We start from the raw sequence: 18,312 nt of genomic DNA on the forward strand, positions 1-18,312 counted from the left end.
ATCCTGCAACAAGTCACTGCTTCCCACTCTCTCCTTGTCCTTAAAATTCAGGAGCGTCAGCTGCACTCAAGAGACTCAATAGCGTCCTTGAGAAGTTCTTTCAGCGGATAAGTAACCCATGCTCACCCATCGACTTCCCTCACTAATGTTGTGGTCTGTATAATTTTCAAGATGTACTGTTTGCAGCAACACTATCAGCTGCAGCTCTCAAACTTACAAACTTGTATCACCAATCAAACATATGGGGCCAGTAGCATTTCCAGCTTGCCCTACCATTCATGCCCCATCCTAACTTGGGTATGTATTGCCTTTCAGCGTTGTGCTAAAGCCTGTCAGTCCCTATTTGGAAGTATCCAAACTGCAGCTGCTCAAAGGTTAGCACACCACTGCCTCCTCAAAGGCAACTATGCAGCGTTGATAAATACCAGCGTCCACCATGTCCAGGTCTCAAGGATGAATCCAGGAAAGTTCAGAAACAATTCTGAATCTAGCCAAATAAGGGACAGGTAATAATATGTGTCCCAGTTGCAATTAAGAATGAAGTATCTCAGAGTCAATGATATAACTCTTCTTTTCTGATTCTATGTGCTAACACTCAAAAGCTTCATGTTATATTTATAACGTTAAAAGGAACTAAAAAAAAGTTTAAAAATCCCACAAGGCAAATTTTGCCTCCTTTAAATTTCAAACTGAATAGGAAGTATTAAGTAGATACCGGCAGCATTAAGATAGTGTTTATTTAATTAAAATCTGACCTAGTGAACCAGTAGACTTTGGGATATCTTTCATAGCAAGGCATGAAATTATAGCCTGTCAGCTTCTAATGGGAAGATAATGGAATGAGATGCAGAGTAAATACAGTTTAGAAACAAACATATTTAACCCTTTCTGTAGGTCATCCCCAGGTTTGACAGTTACAAAAAAATCTGTCACAATATTTTAGAATCTTTAATTCAAACAACAGAAAATGCAACACTCTGTAGTATTGTGCTTTCAACTGTCTGCTATAAAGTTCTGGAATTCTCTCCCTAAGTCTCTCCAAACGTACTATATCTCTTCTGTCTTAAAAAAGCAGTGCATGTGCCAAATGTATGTTTTCTAGATTTTAAGTTAGTTCTTTCAGTATGCGCTTCTTTAAAGGATTCTGGAAGGTGTCAAGGATGATTTCCAATGGTGGAGAACTACATAAATGAAAGCTGTTGCATAGTCCTGTAATTTACTGGATAGAACCACTAATACATCACCTTGTTGTAGGAAAGTTCCTGTCCTACATTCAAAGATCAAAGTAAATTTACCATCAAAGTGGGTATATGTCACCATGTATTACCTTCAGAGGCATCTTCCTGCAGATATTCACAGTAGAACAAAGAAACACAATAGAGCCAACGAAAAACTGCACACAAAGACCAACAAGTAACCAATGTGCAAAAATAAATAATACTGAGAACATGAGTCCATGGGTTGTGAAATCAGTTCAGAGTTGAGATGAATGAAGTTATCCACACTGGTTCAGCAGCCTGAAGGAATCTGGTGGTGTGGGACCCAACGTTCTATGGCTGGTTGGTGCAGGTCCTTACTGATGGATGCTGCTTTCCTGTGGCAGTACTCTTTGCAGATGTGCTCAATGGTGAGAAGGGACTGGGCTTTGTCAGCACCAGGACGGCACCATATGGAGAATGTTGTCATTCTACTGAGTAACATGCTGCAGGATTCCTGTACTGAATACCCCTCGAGCAACTGATTGCTTGAACTGTATTTCATTAATATTAAGCCCATCTGAGTGAGAGGCCCAGACTTTATGTCCCGATCTGGTAATCTGAACACAAATCCTGCTTGTACTGCAGTGTAACATATCAGTCATAGGTGTCATCGGCCACTTTTTAGAAAAACAAAGGTTCTTCAAGCCTAAATAAATGCAACTTTCTTCTCACCCACATTTTTCCAACTAATGGCAGTTTAGAGTAGCACAGTGGCGTAACTGGCAGAGCTGCTGTCTTGCAGCGGTAGAGACCCAGGTCCATCCTGACCCCCGGTGACGTTTGTGGAGTTTTCATGTTCTCCCTGTGGTTTCCCCATTCACTCTGTTTCCTCCCATGTCTCAGAGGAGTGGATTGGTAAATTGCTCATGGTGTGAGAAGGATGGTAGAATCTGGAGAGGGAGACGATGAGAATGTGGGGAGAATAAAAATTATACTGATGTAAGGTTAGTGTAAATGGTGGTCAGTATGGACTCAAAAAGCTAAGGAACTGTTTCTGGGCTGCATCCCTCTATGGTTAAATTGGGAGTAGAACAGCTGCCCAGCAGGAACACCTCACTTTGCTGAGTTGAAGAATACAGACACATTTCACAAAAGAAAGACAGTGTTTGAGGCTTCCTGCAACAAATTAAATACAACATAAAGAAGCTGGATCAATGACCCAATGTGAACAAAGTATTTGCAGATATAGTGCTGAACCGTATTGGTGCAGATCTGGAATTCCCTCTCTCAATTTCTCCAGGTGCACTGCCTCCCTCCTAACTTAAAAAACAATGCATGTGCCCAATGTATTTCGGCTAGGCCTTAAGTTGCTTGTTCCACTATCTGCTTCACAGATCTGAGTGGCACATTAGTAAGTTCAAGAGAGACAGAGAGAAAATTCAATTACCTTTAAATTGAATTCTAAACTTTAAACTTAGTCTGGTTTAGGCAGAGATGAACTAAAGTGGCACAGGCTGGTGTACTGTATCAGTAAGGGATGTGGCAGATGCAATTAGTGTAAATGGGTTAAGAGTGCCATGTTAGTGATAAAACCACACCAGCAAGAATTTAAGTTACTTTAAGCTGTTTCTCTATCTATATGGCACCTGTTTTAGGTTATTAACTTTGAGACTCAATAACAAGTTTATTTTTGTTGAAGGACCATTCGTGAACAACAATAATTTTACCAGTTAGGATTATTGTAATTTTGTCATTGGTAAGAGTGAGCTCCTTATCTGCCTTCTGCAATCAACCTCATTTGTGTAATCTTCAAAACACTCAGGAGATTCATTGCATGTTTTGTTTGTTTTCTCGCTTTCTCAGTTCCGACAAAGAGTCTCAGACCCAAAGTGTTTCACTCTCCACAGATGCCGACTCTTTCAGCATTTTCTGCCCTTACCACTTTATTTGCCATGCACACTCACATGCATTAGGAATTCGCTGTGGTGTGTCAGTGCGACCTGAACCAAAAATCACCTTTTAACAATTATAAAGAATAAAGAATTATATAAAATATAAAGTTATAGGTTAAAGTAGAGTTACTGAATAAAACGTGCATAAATGCATTTATAACAGTATATATTTACAATGTAAACAGCATTATAAAGTGTGGTTTAAAACGTGTACAGTGCATTGCATGAAGTGTTTACACTGCAGTGCACTGATGGGGGTCATAGATAGAACAGAGTGGTGGGGGGGGCAACTAGAATGGTTGATCAGATTTTCCATGGGGGATAAAAACTTGGCATGACGTTTTTGTTTTAGTAGCCATGCAGGTCTTCCCAGAATGGAGCTTTTGGCAGTTATTTCACTGCCTGCAAAGTATCATTTAAGTCAGGGACAAGTCACCAATATGGCACCTATGCTGGGGAAAAAGCAACTAAGGAAGGCTAAAAAAATCTGGTTTTACCAGCAACATCCAAGATGAAGGATCAATTTTTAAAAAATCATCCATACTTCTAAATAAGATAAATTTTGCACAAGCTGTGTGTCTCGAGCTGCTTGTTTAACCCCAGTCTGTGAAGTTACAGACCAATCAAATGGAGGGTATCCATCCATTGGAGCAGCTTTCCCTCTGTAGACACCAATATCCTGGCCTCTCTTCCAGCTTCCAAGTTCATTCATTCAACTGTCCTCTGACCATGCAAATTAATTTACAAACGTTCGCTGCAAAATGTATGAGTCAGTTTATTGGCAAACACACAAACTGTTTTTTGATAATTAGCTGTTAATTAGACACACAAAACAGCTGCTGGTACTATTTCACTGTGCAAACATAGTCAGTAAACAATGCTCATAAATCTCTGCCAATTTATTAATGACAATACAACTGTAATTATTTCTGGCTCAGAGGAATTGTAGCACAGCTCTTTTTATTGTATTCAACATATACACATGTGTACTTCATGTACATAGCTGCGGCAAACACGTGGAGTATGTGCAGAGCTGAACTCCAGCTCCTACACCTTCTGAGCACCGACAGTTGGTTCTAAGTGGATAGGATAATGACTACTTATCATTCAAATTCTCTCCATCTCAGGGAGGGTTTATAGGGATTCTGAATTCAACAAAACCATACTAATCACCCTCCGAAGTAAACCTGCCATAGGATGAAGTCAAAAAATACTTAGCAGATTAGGCATCACTTGTTGAAAGAGAATCAAGATTAATGCTTTGGGTTGTTGACCTCTCAGTTGAAACACTGACTTTGTTTCTTCCTCCACAGGCACTGACTATCTCAGAGTACTTCATACATTTTCTTTTTTAAAAATTTCAGATTTTAACCATCTGTGGTTAGTTTTATGCGTTCTGTTGCAACCTTTACGGGAGAGGTCAGCCTACATGCATTCAGAGCTAAATGCCTAGAAAAACACAAGAGCAACCTGTATCGTGGGGGAAACCCTTATAACTTCCTTTCAGCCACCTGGTGTTCTTCACCACTGTAATACACAAAGTGGGTGATTGGAGACACCTTAGTTCAATTCCTGCAGAATCCAGATGGAGTCCCTTAATATACATCACAGGGGTGATGAATCTGCCTCGATCAAGCAGGAGAAAGCAACAAAATGTGCTGCCAGATCTGTGGGTTGGATATTAGTAAATTCAAGCAGACTCTCTTTCAAGATTGTGGCTTCACGTGCCACTCTGAAGACTTCAGGTCAAAAAGCTGGGCTGACAGGTTTGTTCAGGGCCTGCAGAATTATTTGAATGCTGCCCTGCTGAAAGTCTCAAATGAAATGAAAAAAAAATCCCAGGCGCAATGTGTAGTAGAGCAGGACAGGCTTGGGCCGATATAATTCAACTAGGTCATCACGTATTTGCTGCTTGTTATGTTCCTGGTAACTGCTGTGACTTCCAGTGACCATACATCAAAAAGGACTTTATTAGCTGCAAGATATTTTGTGATGCCCTGAATCTGTGGGAAGTACTTGCAAATGAAAGTTCTGAATTGAACTGGGGAAAGAATAGTTGGTGTGTGTGAACGGAGAAGAGGTGTGCATGTGCGTGTGTGTGGATGCTGTAGTGGAGTTAAACTGGTCAGTGCAGTGGAGAAAGACACAGGAATATCTGGTTGTACAAAATTACCGAGAGGATAAAATAATCACTCTGCTTACTTTTGTAACTTGCTCAGCTTCCGAGCTAAAACTTAAGAAAAATTATATTGGGAGGGAGGAGTATTGGGCCTGTGTGATGGGGACGGTGATGGTGGCAAATGAGAAAGTTGTGATTGGTACTGATTCAGAGATACAAGTTTAAATCCCACTCAGACATCTGTGAATTTCAATTCAAGGAATAAACCTGCAGTTTAAAAAATGCTCATCTCAGAAACATCAAGCTACTGGATTGTTGTAAAATCCATTCAGGGAGGAAATCTTAAACACACGCTATTCTACAGATGATGGAAATCCAGAGCAACACATACAAAGTGCTGGAGGAACACAGCAAGTCAGGCAGCATCAATGGAGGGGAATAAACAATCAACACTTTTTGTGCTGAGACTCTTCATTAGGACTGGAAGGGAAGGGGGTGGAAGCCAAAATAAGAAAGTGGGGTACAAGCTTGAAGATGATAGGTGAAGACACGTGGGTGGAGAAAAGAGGGATGAAGTAAGAAGCTGAGAGGTGATAGGTGAAGACACATGGGTGGAGAAAGAGGGATGAAGTAAGAAGCTGAGAGCTGATAGGTGAAGACACTTGGGTGGAGAAAGAGGGATGAAGTAAGAAGCTGAGAGGTGATAGGTGAAGACACATGGGTGGAGAAAGAGGGATGAAGTAAGAAGCTGAGAGCTGATAGGTGAAGACACTTGGGTGGAGAAAGAGGGATGAAGTAAGAAGCTAAGAGGTGATTGGTGGAAAAAGTAAAAGCCTGATGAAGGAATCTGAAAGGAGAGGATAATTAACCATAGGAGACATGGAAGCTGGGAGTGCACCAGAGGAAGGTGATGGGCCCTCTTTGCCAAGTCTAACCAATTTGCAATTCCAGAGACAGCACTGCGGTTGACTTTTATCGCTCCGTCAGTACACAGGTAAATAGGGATAGACAATAAATGTTGGCATTGTCTGTTGCATCTGCCAGAAGAGCCCGGTGGAGCTCAGTGGCTTGATAGGTTCTGTTTTTTTTTAAAACAATGAAAAGTACAATGATAGATTTAAAGTAAATTGCAGTCTTTGCCCCCTTGGTTTGTTTTTTTGCACTGAGTCTTATTAAAGTCATTACTTTTACAATGACTGTATGTCTATGATTATTAGGAAAGCTAGTAATAGGATAAAGTAACATTTTCCCACATATTCTCATGAGGTAAAGATGCACAATAAAGATCCCTACACTCTATTCAATGAAACATTCTCAGGATAGTACCAATGCTGAATTAAGGCTGTAAATTCAATTAGGGAAGCCATGCCAAGTCAGAAAGTAATTTGCCTGTAACTGCAGAGAAGTAATTTTTTTCAAATCAAAAAGATCACTTCTATTCACTCAATGGATCACACAAATTCAGAGAGGAAGCCACAAGTTCAACATGGCTAGGGAGTGGAGTGTTCCATCCTCATCAGTCTGAGGCAGACACAGAATCAGAAGCGAGTTTAATATCACTGGTCTATGTCATGAAATTTGAGTGTTTTTCTGCAGCAGTGCATTGCAAGATGTAAATAATAACAATAAATTACAATACAGATACATAAAAAGAAAATTAAATAAGTTGTGCAAAAAGAGAGAGCCAAAATAATGAGGTAGAGTACATGGGTGATTGTCCATTCGAGGGAAGAAGCTGCTCCTGAGACAGTGAGTGTGCATCTTCAGGCTCCTGTACCTCCTCCTTGATGGCAGCAATGAGAAGAGGGCGTGTCCTGGGTGATGGGGGTTCTTAATGATAGATGCTGCCTTTTTGAGGTATTACCTTTTGAAGATGTCCTGGATACAGAGGAGGCTAGTGCCCATGATGAAGCAGGCAGAGTTTATAATTTTCTGCAGCTCTTTTCAAATCTGTGCAGTAGCCCCTCCATACTAGACCGACCACTTAACTCCTGACTCACTGCAATAACTACCGTAGTCCCAATTGATTTAATTTTTTTTTTACAATACAGAGGGCAAGTACAGTCAACAGTATGAAACGTATTCATGTTGAATTTTCCTGCAGCCTCACTGCCCCACATAATGCAGAGAGGCAGGAATGGAAAAGAAACCAGTTTCCATTTCCACAGATGAGATGAGGAATCCGAATACATTCAGATATTCTACCCCTGTAGTCCTATATAATCCTACCCCTGCAGCGTTTGATGGCTCTGGGCCTGTATTTGCTGGAGTTTAGAAGAATGAGAGAAAATCTCATTGAAGCCTATTGAATACTGAAAGGCCTAAATAGACTGGGTGCAGCGAGAATGTTTCCTATAGTGGGGGAGTCTAGGACTAGAGGGCACAGCCTCAGAATACAAGGATATCCCTTTAGAACAAAGATGAGGAGGAATTTATTTAGCCAGACGGTAGTGAAGCTTTGGAATTCATTGCCATAGGTGGCTGTGGGGGCCAAGTCATTCGGTATATTTAAAGCAGAGGTTGACAGGTTCTTGATTAGATAAGACATCAGAGGTAATGGGGAGAATGCAGGAGACTGGGTTTGAGAGGGATCAGCCATGATAGAATGGCAGAAAAGACCAGATGGGCTGAATGGCCTAATTCTGTTCCTATGACTTATTGCTTTATGTTCAGAAATCCCAAGTAAGAACACAGCACATATTTCCGGTGTACAGACACAGTTTATCTAATTACTCGGAAAAAATATTTTGACTGTAATGGGAATATTGAGTACATCACGTAAACGATAGCAGAGGGAAAAAAAAACAAGCAAGTCAGCCTGAGGGAACTTTCAAATCAATTAATGCTCCAGTTGAGACCTAGTTTTATCACTGGCTGCTTGCAGGAGACTGTATCTTTTACACTGAGCAACGTGTAGGCTTTTAACAGTTCCACGAGCAGTTTATTATTTTTTTAAAAAGGGGTTTATTATTCAGTCCCATGGTAATAAAAAGTTTAAGGAGGAGTTTACAAGGGTCACACTTCATCTCCACGTCGTACAAATACCTCAACAATTGCTCATAACCTTGTTACAAGATTTCTCTTAAAGGAAAGCTATATTCAGAGCAAGAAAAATCCTATTAAAGACACTATTATCGCAACTTCAGTAAAACACACACAATAAGCATTTTAAAGGGCTTGAATTTTTAACACTGACTCCTGGCTGCTTTCAGTGACTCTCAGACTCCTCAAAGCAAAATGCCATTGAAATAGATTCATGTTCAAATATAGAATCTTGCTCCCGCTGCTTTTGTCTTCCCATCAGTGTCCTAATATTCCCTGTGAAGATACATTAACAATGTAGAGAGACTAATGGGAATTTTAATCGGGGTCCATTTCTTCATACATTTACTTTTTCATTATCAACCGTATAATTTAATTTGATTCACTGCGACTTTTAACAGGGGGAGCCGGTACAACTTGTAAAACAGAATGGGTTCAAATGCAGAACAGAATCATTCTTTTGTTCGAAACCAACTTCTAATAAGTGGCTAACCTCTTTGCAATGCATTTTATTCTCAAGGAAATGTGATTAATATCTGCACTTGTCTAATTTCTGGTACATTTTTAAACTATAATGGAAAAAAAGAATTTAATATGCAAAAAATGTGAACGCACTGTGTAATGTGGGTCCTACTGGACAGATCAGCAGTGGATTGGGTCTGACACCTGAGCCTGAAGAGGTCGCAGACAAGCAAAGAGAAGGAAAATTCTGACCATAAACTGAGGTGAGCTTAGCTGAGAAATTTTCAACAGCAACAAATCTCCATGACACTCCAGACACAAAGTGATACAGATGTTGGAAATTTGAAATGAAACAGAGAGGCTCAGCAGCTCTGATAGCATCTGTGGAGAGATCACTGGTCCTAACCACTGACTATATCTTCCTCTCCACTGAGAAGTTCTACACACAAAATGCTGGAGGAACTCAGCAGGCCAGGCAGCATCTATGGAAAAGAGTAAACAATTGACATTTTGGGTCGAGACCCTTCATCAGGACTGGGAGAAAAAGAGATGAGAAGTCAGAGTAAGAAGGTGGGAGAGAGGGGTGAAGTAAATAGCTGGGAAGTCCACTGAGGTGAAAGAGATAAAGGGCTGGAGAAGAGAGAATCTGATAGGAGAGGACAGAAGGCCATGGAAGAAAGGGAAGGGGGAGGAGCACCAGAAGGAGGTGATGGGCAGGTAAGGAGACCAGATGAGAAAGGGAAATGGGAATGGTGAAGGGGGGGTGGAGTGGGCAAATACCAGAAGTCAGAGGAGTTCCATCATTTTCTCGCTATGCCCAAAATGGCACAGTCTAGGCATATTGATGTAAGTGGCATAGGTATTTTCCCAAGCCACTTACACATTGAAGAGTGCTCTACAGGTATACGTTGAAGAGAACCCCGAACAGAGTTGTGGCTTTTGGAAAAGAACATAAGAATTTAAAGCAGGTGGAGGCCATTCAGCCCTCTGTGCCTGCTCTGCTATTCAAGAAAATTAAGGCTAATCCACCTCAGTACCACATCCCTGCATCAGCTCTATCTTCCATGATGTGTGTGATCAAGGTGGCAGACTGGTGCAGCAGGTACAGCCTCTGCCAGTGACCCAGGCTTAATCCTGATATTGGGTGTTGTCTGCGTGGAGTATGAACGTTCAGCCTGTGTTTCCTTTGGGTGATCTGGGTGGTTCAAAGATGTATGGGTTGGGTGGTTGGTTGGCCACAGTAAATTGCCTCCAACATGTAGGTCTTCAACAAGTATGGTGACCAAGCATTCAGAGGCTCTCTTGGATAGAGAATTCTAGAGTCACCACTCCAAAGTTTCTTCCCACATCCATCTTTAATGGCTGATCAAGCTCGTAGAAATATTAACTCTGCATTTTTCTCGTCCCCCATGCTGGGCTTTTGTATGGTAACTTGTCTATTTTCTAAATTTAAGAGAGTATGGGCTCAGTCTGTTTTAATCTCGTCCGTGATGGCAACCCCCTATTTCAGGAATTAACCTGGTGAACCTTTGTCTTAGCTTCAAATGTACAGCATCTGTCCTTTGATAGGTTAGGGGAGTACAGAAGCATTCTGCTTAATCTTGCTGCTTTATGGCAAATCGCTCCCCCATCCATCTCAGGGATTAACCTGGTGAACCTTCGCTGTCCTGCCTTAACCTCAAGTACATATGTCCCTCCTTTGATAGGGTGACCGGACAGGTAAATGTTACTCCAGACACACCTAAAGAGGGCTTAATATCATTGGAACAAGATGTTAGTCCTCTTACAGTAAAGGCCAACTATTTGCCTTCTTAATTGGTTATTAACTTTCAGTGATTTGTGTATAAGGTCACCTAGATCACTCTGACCACCAACAGCTTTTGATCTTTCATCATTTAAAAAAATACCTTTCTGTATTCAAAAAGTAACACATTCCTGCTATTCTGCACTCCATGCATTATATTAAGTTCATTTATTGCCCAGTTCTTTCATCAGAATTTAAACAGCAAGAGTAAGGCAAACAATCATTTACCATCTGGACCTTTCAACATCTTGCTCTATCTTCCATTCCTTTCACTTTCCCTCATCTCCCTGCAGCATGTTCAACAACTACCTTTAACACATTCCAGGGTACTTCACAGGAGCTTCTTCAAGCAGAAGGTTAATGCCCAGCAATGTAAGAAGATAGATATTAAGCCAAGCAATTAAAAACTCAAGAAATAAGTTTTTCAACTGTGTCTTAGATGAGAAAAGAGATGGAGGCTAGCAAGACTTGGAAGAGAGCTGCACAGATAGATACTGCCAGCTCATGGCATGAATGTGGAGTGATTCCAGAGCGATTCAGGAGCGTTTAAAAGGTCAGTACTGGAGAATTATAAGGTTACAGGAAATCAGATAGATGGAGAGGTGAAACCATCGGAAGGATATATACAAACAAGGATGAGAAGTTTAAAATGAAAGTGCTTCTTAATCAATAGATAACATGGATAAATCAGCATGGAAGTCATAGATGACAATAACTTGGCAGCTGTGGTCTTGAGGGAAAAGAGAATTCTTCTAAAGATAAATAATCATGAGAAAACTATTCCATGTAATACTGCAAATCAGTCAACTGTAGTTTTATTTTATATTTTATTTAGAGACACAGCACGGTAACAGGATTTACCAGCCCAACAAGCCCATGCCATCCAATTACACACATGTGACCAATTAATCTACAAATCTGTACGAACTTGTAATGTGGGAGGAAACCTGTGTGGTTGTGGGGAAGAACATATAAACTCCTTAGACAATGCTTGTTACACTAACCACCATGCTACAGTGTCACCAAAGCAGTACCTTTACTAACCTCAGTCCTGTTTGCTAAGAGATATAATCTTACCCAAAAGTCTTCTATTTAAATCCACAGTTAAAGCTTACTTTGTGTGTAGGACTTAAGACAGCATTGGCCATTTCAGTTACTCCAGGAAATAGAGGACATCAATAATTTAAAGCCTCTTGAAATCACATCATATGATAAGCATAGGGCTTTAACCATTTCACAAATAATTCCACAATACATGGTAACTTTAATTTCAGATATTAAAATTGTATCTCCCGAGGTCATTACAGGCGCTAATTCCTCGGGCTCACACAACTGGGAATCTAATGCCAACAACGGTTGTTAGGTTGCTACCTTTAAAAAGAGCTGTTATCTTGCAACATTAAAAAAGGATGAAGAAACCCAGACGAAAAGCCAATTCCTGCAGTGTAGGCAGTCTGGATTAATCAGTATTAATTTTAAGACAGCATCCCAGGTATGACAAGAGATTCCCATCAGCTGAGACTCATTCAGCAGTGCAGTGCACTGAATCCCATATCAAGACAAGAGCTGGATTCGCACTGGCACAGAGGCAACTTATAACGTCAATCCCCCTGGAAATGACAGCATTCTGCTTTTTTTTAAAAACCTGATTTATTCAGATGTTTCTCCAGACTCCGTCTGTAATCCACACAGATGACTAACCCCAGCACATCAGCTTCACAACATTCAATTAAGATAACCACTGTAATGCAGTATGATAAAATTATCGCTACCTTTAATTTCAAAGGGAATTCATTTGGAGACAACTGTTCATTTCTATCTACTTCCAATTTAAGTTTTGTGTTAAACTAGTTTGAATGGTTTGTTAGCTTTATTTGTCACGTGTACATTGTGACAGTTGCATCAAATCAAATTAAATCAGCAAAGATCAAGCTAGGCAGCCTGAAAGTGTCACCATGCTTCCAGCACCAATGTGTAATGCCCTCAACTCACTAAACCAAACCATACGCCTTTGGAGTGTGGGAGAAAACCGAAGCACCTGAAAGAAATCCACGTGGTCATGGAGAGAATGTACAAACTCTCTACAGGCAGCGGCAGGATTTGAACCTCCATCTTACAGCTGGTGCAAACAAAGCCTTATGCTAAGCACTGTGTGACCACGCCGCTGAATTAAAATCTGTGTTGAGGACTGGATTCAGGAACAATTGTTTATGAAAATTTGTAGACCCTAAAGAGTTGTTTTCATAGTTAGAATACAGACAATTTCCTTGATCTGAGAGGAGGTCTCAGGTGGCAGCCAGTCACCTGTGTGAGTGGACTGGGGTGTCAGGATAAAATAGTGAGCTAAACATCACATGTTGCTAACGTCCATTGGAAGAAGGCAAATAAACCGATTCCACTTCACATATAGAGAGTGTATGCTCTCTGTTTTATACTGAAACACTGCCTCCTAAGGCATGAATTTAACACAAAGGGGCATTAGTTGCAGATTAATGCACCAACCTTCAATAGGTCAATTCAATACATCATTGTTCAGCCTTTATTGGTATCAGATGGCACATTACAGGGGCATAATCAGACTCTGCTTTTTTTTGAAGGGAAGAGACGAGTGGGAGAAGAGGAATTAAAGGGAACATAATTTATTCTGTGATCTTTTATATTGTTGCAGGGATAAGGTGTTGAAATGTGTGAATCAGCAAAGAAACTTGCAAAAAAATACATTTCATAAATACAATAGGTCCTTGACCTTGCATCGTTCTGAACGTTTGCTAACCTTCATGCAATGACTTGAAAGCAAATATGAAGTCCTCTGTGCTAACCTCTAAAAGGCACTGCATTAGTCTGATCACTACCATTTCCCATCCTCACCACACAATCAGAAACTCAGTGAGCTACACTAAGTGATTTTATTTTAAACAGAACTTGTGTCCTCCAGGGTGTTTTCTCATAGACTGCATCTACATGCTCCTTAGCAACATGGAGGCCACAACTGCATTAGAGAGAAACAACCTTGCTTGAAGAATCAGAATCAAGTTTATTATCACTGACATATGTCATGAAATTTGTTGCTTTGTGGCAGCAGTATGGTGCAATACAGAAAATATACTGTAAATTACAGCATATGTACGGAATATTAGAAATAATTATGCTACAAAAAGAGTAGCAAAGCACTTCTTCAGACCCTTTCTTTGCCGCTCTCATAAACTTAATGCTACTCTCCGACTGCCCTTTCTACCGGTTTCCTAGTTTGCTCCAATTAGCTTTACTTTTAGGATCCGATTCAAGCATTTCCGAATGTATGCCTAACTTCCTGTTCTACACTAACTCACTCCATTATCTTCTACACTCTCTTCTGTGCAATTCACTCATCATCCCTTTCCAAGTAACTTGAACTTTTCCACCCTGTGCTTCAAGTGCTAAACCTCTTCCCTCAATATAGCTCTTAATGGCCTGTCTTACTTTTATGAGGAAGTTTTGACCCAAATCATCCAATGCTTGTTTCTCTCTATAGACGCTGCCTGACCTACTGAGTTCCTCCAGCAGCTTTCTCTTTTTCCCCCACAATCGAATTGTACTTGGAAGGTCAGTGGATGGGCGTGAAAGTGAGGACATTTCTGCGTTTGAGGAGCCTTGGCATTTGTAACTGCATGGTGAAGCTGTGAAAGCCAATCGCACTGGTAGCCAGACACAAACACGCACACACACACACACACACACACACATACACGCGCGCACACAGCTGTGATCACATAAACAGACTTCCCATCTGCCATCAGCCATTTCCATGTCACCTTCTTTGAGCTCATTTGTACTTCATTAACTGCCATTGACTTAACAAGATTTATGCAAATGAGACCACAGGAACTTGCCAACTCCCACTGCAATCAAGTGATTATGTATGTACAATTCTCCTGCTATGAAAAATTAATAAATGACAAGCCCAGTCAAGACAAAGCGGACACACTTGCAATTCTACCCCCCTCTCCGGTACTTTTAAAGCATTTTCACACTTTTTCAGAAAACATTAAATTTACGTTCCACTGAAATTAATCAAAGTCCTGCACTAATTTATTTGAATGCAGCTGTCAGTTCAGTGAATAAATATTCTAATTAATCAATCTATTGCACGAAACCACAGAAATTTAACAATTGAAATAATTAGATAAATAACTGTACAGAGACTGCGTGACACGTTTCACATCTCAGCTCCTTCTATTCATACAATGGAAATATGCATTACGCTAATTAGTTAGCCCAAAAATCAAAGCTAGCCAATGTGCGGTGCTGGCCCATTAATCTAATATAGATTGTCAAAGAATTTCCTGATAATTAACTGCAAGTGACACTTTTGAAAGGCTGGGGTAATATTAGGCTCACTATCACAGCTCATAGGTGGAAATCAACGTGGAGATAGGACCTGGAGTAACTGCAACACAAGTATAGGACCACAGGAAATAAATATCATATACAGCATGGGCAGTCAGAGAAAACTGTAAACTAATTGATGGTTATGACGACAATTCGAAACTGTTCAATGTTCCCTGTCGGGGGTTAATTGATATCTTGCACTCCTTGATTAGTTTCACACGTATCCATCATTCTTTTCCACTATATATCCCTCGATTAGATTTTAGGCTTTTGCCTACTTCCAGGTACAATAAAATCCAGACAACCCAGTATCTGATCGTTCAACTATGCCGACACTTTGGCATCTTGCTCAGTCATTAGTCCATAAAATGATCCAGAGGTCGAAACTGGCCAGAGACAGAATGCTGCCTTTAAACGAGTTGGAAGGGAAATTTATTATTCTACCGTGTAATACTGTGTGGGTATTAATACTCCAGAAAATCTGCTATTCCGGCATTGGCAAAGTCCCAGTAGTGCTGGATTATTGGAGTGTTACTGGTACCACGTGTTTGCTTTGCTGAACTAATTGACTTCTCAAATGAAATAAAAACCTTTAATTATCCATTATTCTTTGTTCCTCTCAGTTAGAACTTAGCCAAATTCGGTTTGGGATCTGTTATCCTCCGTTCAAGCACCTGGCAATGACCATGATGCAGAACAATATTTGTTTTTTTTGTGTAAGTTATCCAGCTGCTTGGTGTGCAGGATATAGCTGGGATATTGAGTTAACTACAAAAGTAAGTGACACCGGGGCATGTATAAAATTTAGTAGTAATGAATTACCACTTGAAGAAAAAATATAAAACTTTAATTTTTTTTAATCTATGGATTTCATTGTAAAAGAAACAAAACTCTGACTGTGCTCTGTACTTCAGGCAGAGAAGAAACTCAGCATGATTTCATGTGTAAAGCCAATGTAAACCCAGAATGTCAACACAACATTCTGTTTCATTCAAACAAGTGTGGACTAAAAAGAGAGGAGAGGAAATAAATCTTCCTGTACAACCTGCATACAATCATAAAAGAATCTCCTTTGCTCGACTGCATGAATGACATTGAGACAAAGAATGCACATGCAATTGGTGAAAGCAAGTCTCCTCAATCCTAATATTAAAGCAATCAATTTACACTTTATAAGAATGATGTTCTGCTAAATCCTTTCCAATGGAGATTGCAGATGAGCAAATAGTCAGTGTCCAGGCCGTTGTTATCTCTGCTAATTGCCTTTGCTTCAGGAACCGAGAAAATTGTGTTCAGATGTCCTCCTGCATCAGCAAACTGGGGCCAAGTCAAACAACATACAAGATCACAAGAATTCTGTCTGGTGGCTGGACTCAGGCTCTCGTCTGCTCAGTGCTAATCACGGCACTCCTACAAAGCCGGCCTTTGAAACAGCCAAAGCTGGAAGCACTCCATATGCATATCGGGCTTGCACATTTCAGTTAATTAGGCCCAGTTTTTAAAACTTCCCACTGTGTCGTGACCATCTTATTCTAATGGTTTTACTTTAGCACATTTAGAGCCTGGCTAATTGATGTCAAGTGTGTGACTTCTGTGCTAACAAAATGGAAAGCATCAAACAAACAGAAACAAGAGGTGAGTTACAGTGTCAAAACTATGGCGTTCAAAGCCTCTAATTAAAAGGAGCAGCGGGGAGAAGGGAGAAACAGCCCCTTACCTGTTTAATTGGGATTGCTCGGCCACTCCCAATGCTGTCTGCTCTGGTGTCCAGATTTTTCTTCTCTTTGTCTAGATCGCTTCCTTTTCGAGACTAGGATACAGAAAATACCCTTTGTAATACAGTATGGATTAAAATCCCAAGGAACATTTTGAGTGGAAGGGTCTAGGCTACAAATTCTATCTTTGAGTAGCACAATTATGACAGCTTAATGAAAACACTGAACTACCGTACATAAGAAAGAGGGACAGGGACTTAAGTCCTTAAATTATTAGCTTAAAACAAAAACTTATATTTTCAACTCTCAGAAACTGAAAAGAGGTATTAATCTGGGGTGGAGAGTATGCTTTCAACCTATGCAAAATTCAGTATTGCTAAAGGGTGCAGCGAACAAAGTAGTGTACTGGTACAGGCAGTCTGTTCATTCAATGCTTGGTGAATGCTGTTACCAAGATGAGTGCCTAACGGCTTGCAAAGATTATCTATTTGTCCAGAACAGCTTTCCCCACTGCTTGCTTCTGTATTATACCCTTGGCAAACACTTCCTTGTTCACCCAATGGCTGAAATCTGAACGCTGCAGAGTCAAGGCAAGTCGGAAGGACGATTGTCAACACCCCCATCCCTCCCCCAACACAAGTCAACTCATTTGGAAATGGCAAAGTTGTGTACTTCAGAACTTTCAATGTATTTGTGAAGAAGTCTGCGTCTGTATGACTCTGAGGTCATGTACTGCAGGTCCACTAAAGGTCATAGTTGTGAAGTTGAGGTGAGAAAGGAATCCATGAATAAAGTTTGCTGAACAAGAGAATGTATTGTTTGAACAACTACTCTAATGACTATTAGATGGCAAATATGGCCAGGGATGGTGCTCCAATCCAAGGAACAAGATTTAACTTGATGGACAAGATACAAGAAGGGTATGTGATTGCTGAAGGAGAAAGCTGGGACTAGGAAAGCCAAGACCCAGAGAGACAGACCGAAGTAATTTACAGAAATCAATAAAAACTTGCGTTTAGGATCTTGGTACATCAAAAGTGTACTTACACTTTCATAAGGCATGAAGTGCTGATTGCAGCTTTCTGAAACAGATCACATTTTTATTAGTTTATCTTTGAGGCTCGAAGGATTGGGGGGGATTGTTGTCATTTATCTATAGTGGCAACCGTCCACAGGGAGGGAGTCAGCGTGAATGACAGTGTCCATACCAATATACCATTGCAGTAACTGTTCAAACAATACCTTCTCTTGTTCAATAGAATTCAATCATAGATTCCTTAATCACCTCAGCTTCACAACTATGACCTTCAGTGGACCTGAAGCACCTTACGTTAGAGTCATACAGACACAGATATTCTTCACAAATATATTGAAAGTTCAAAAAAACATAACCTGCCCGTTTCCAGAGGCTCGGGTGAATGCGGGATAAAACGGCACAGTTCATGATAATGAGCTTAAAATCCTCACCATGAAAAGCCATTTCCTCTGTTTCTTTACAGCACCTGACTCTCTGTTGTGCCCTTCAGTTCTACTGCATCGCGGCGATGCTTCTTTACAATGAATTAAATGGGTTACTATTCGTACACCATATCCTGGAGCTCACATGATGTTCAACCTTTAAGATGCAGTCGTCTCCATGGAGGAATGGGAA

The 18,312-nt window shown here is 40.5% G+C and overlaps 1 protein-coding gene across 4 annotated transcripts in view; it reads right to left on the reverse strand.

The window, feature by feature from the left end:
- The window catches only part of agap1 (ArfGAP with GTPase domain, ankyrin repeat and PH domain 1), a 642,020-nt gene that overhangs the window by 269,375 nt on the left and 354,333 nt on the right, over nucleotides 1–18,312 (reverse strand). For all 4 annotated transcript variants that reach the window (XM_073046649.1, XM_073046648.1, XM_073046647.1 and 1 more), the window contains exon 9: nucleotides 16,664–16,756. In XM_073046649.1, the coding sequence (XP_072902750.1) occupies nucleotides 16,664–16,756 (93 nt within the window). The remainder of the gene's footprint in view (nucleotides 1–16,663; nucleotides 16,757–18,312) is intronic.

Source organism: Hemitrygon akajei, chromosome 5 (genome assembly GCF_048418815.1).
Source record: "Hemitrygon akajei chromosome 5, sHemAka1.3, whole genome shotgun sequence".
Classification (NCBI taxonomy): Eukaryota; Metazoa; Chordata; class Chondrichthyes; order Myliobatiformes; family Dasyatidae; genus Hemitrygon; species Hemitrygon akajei.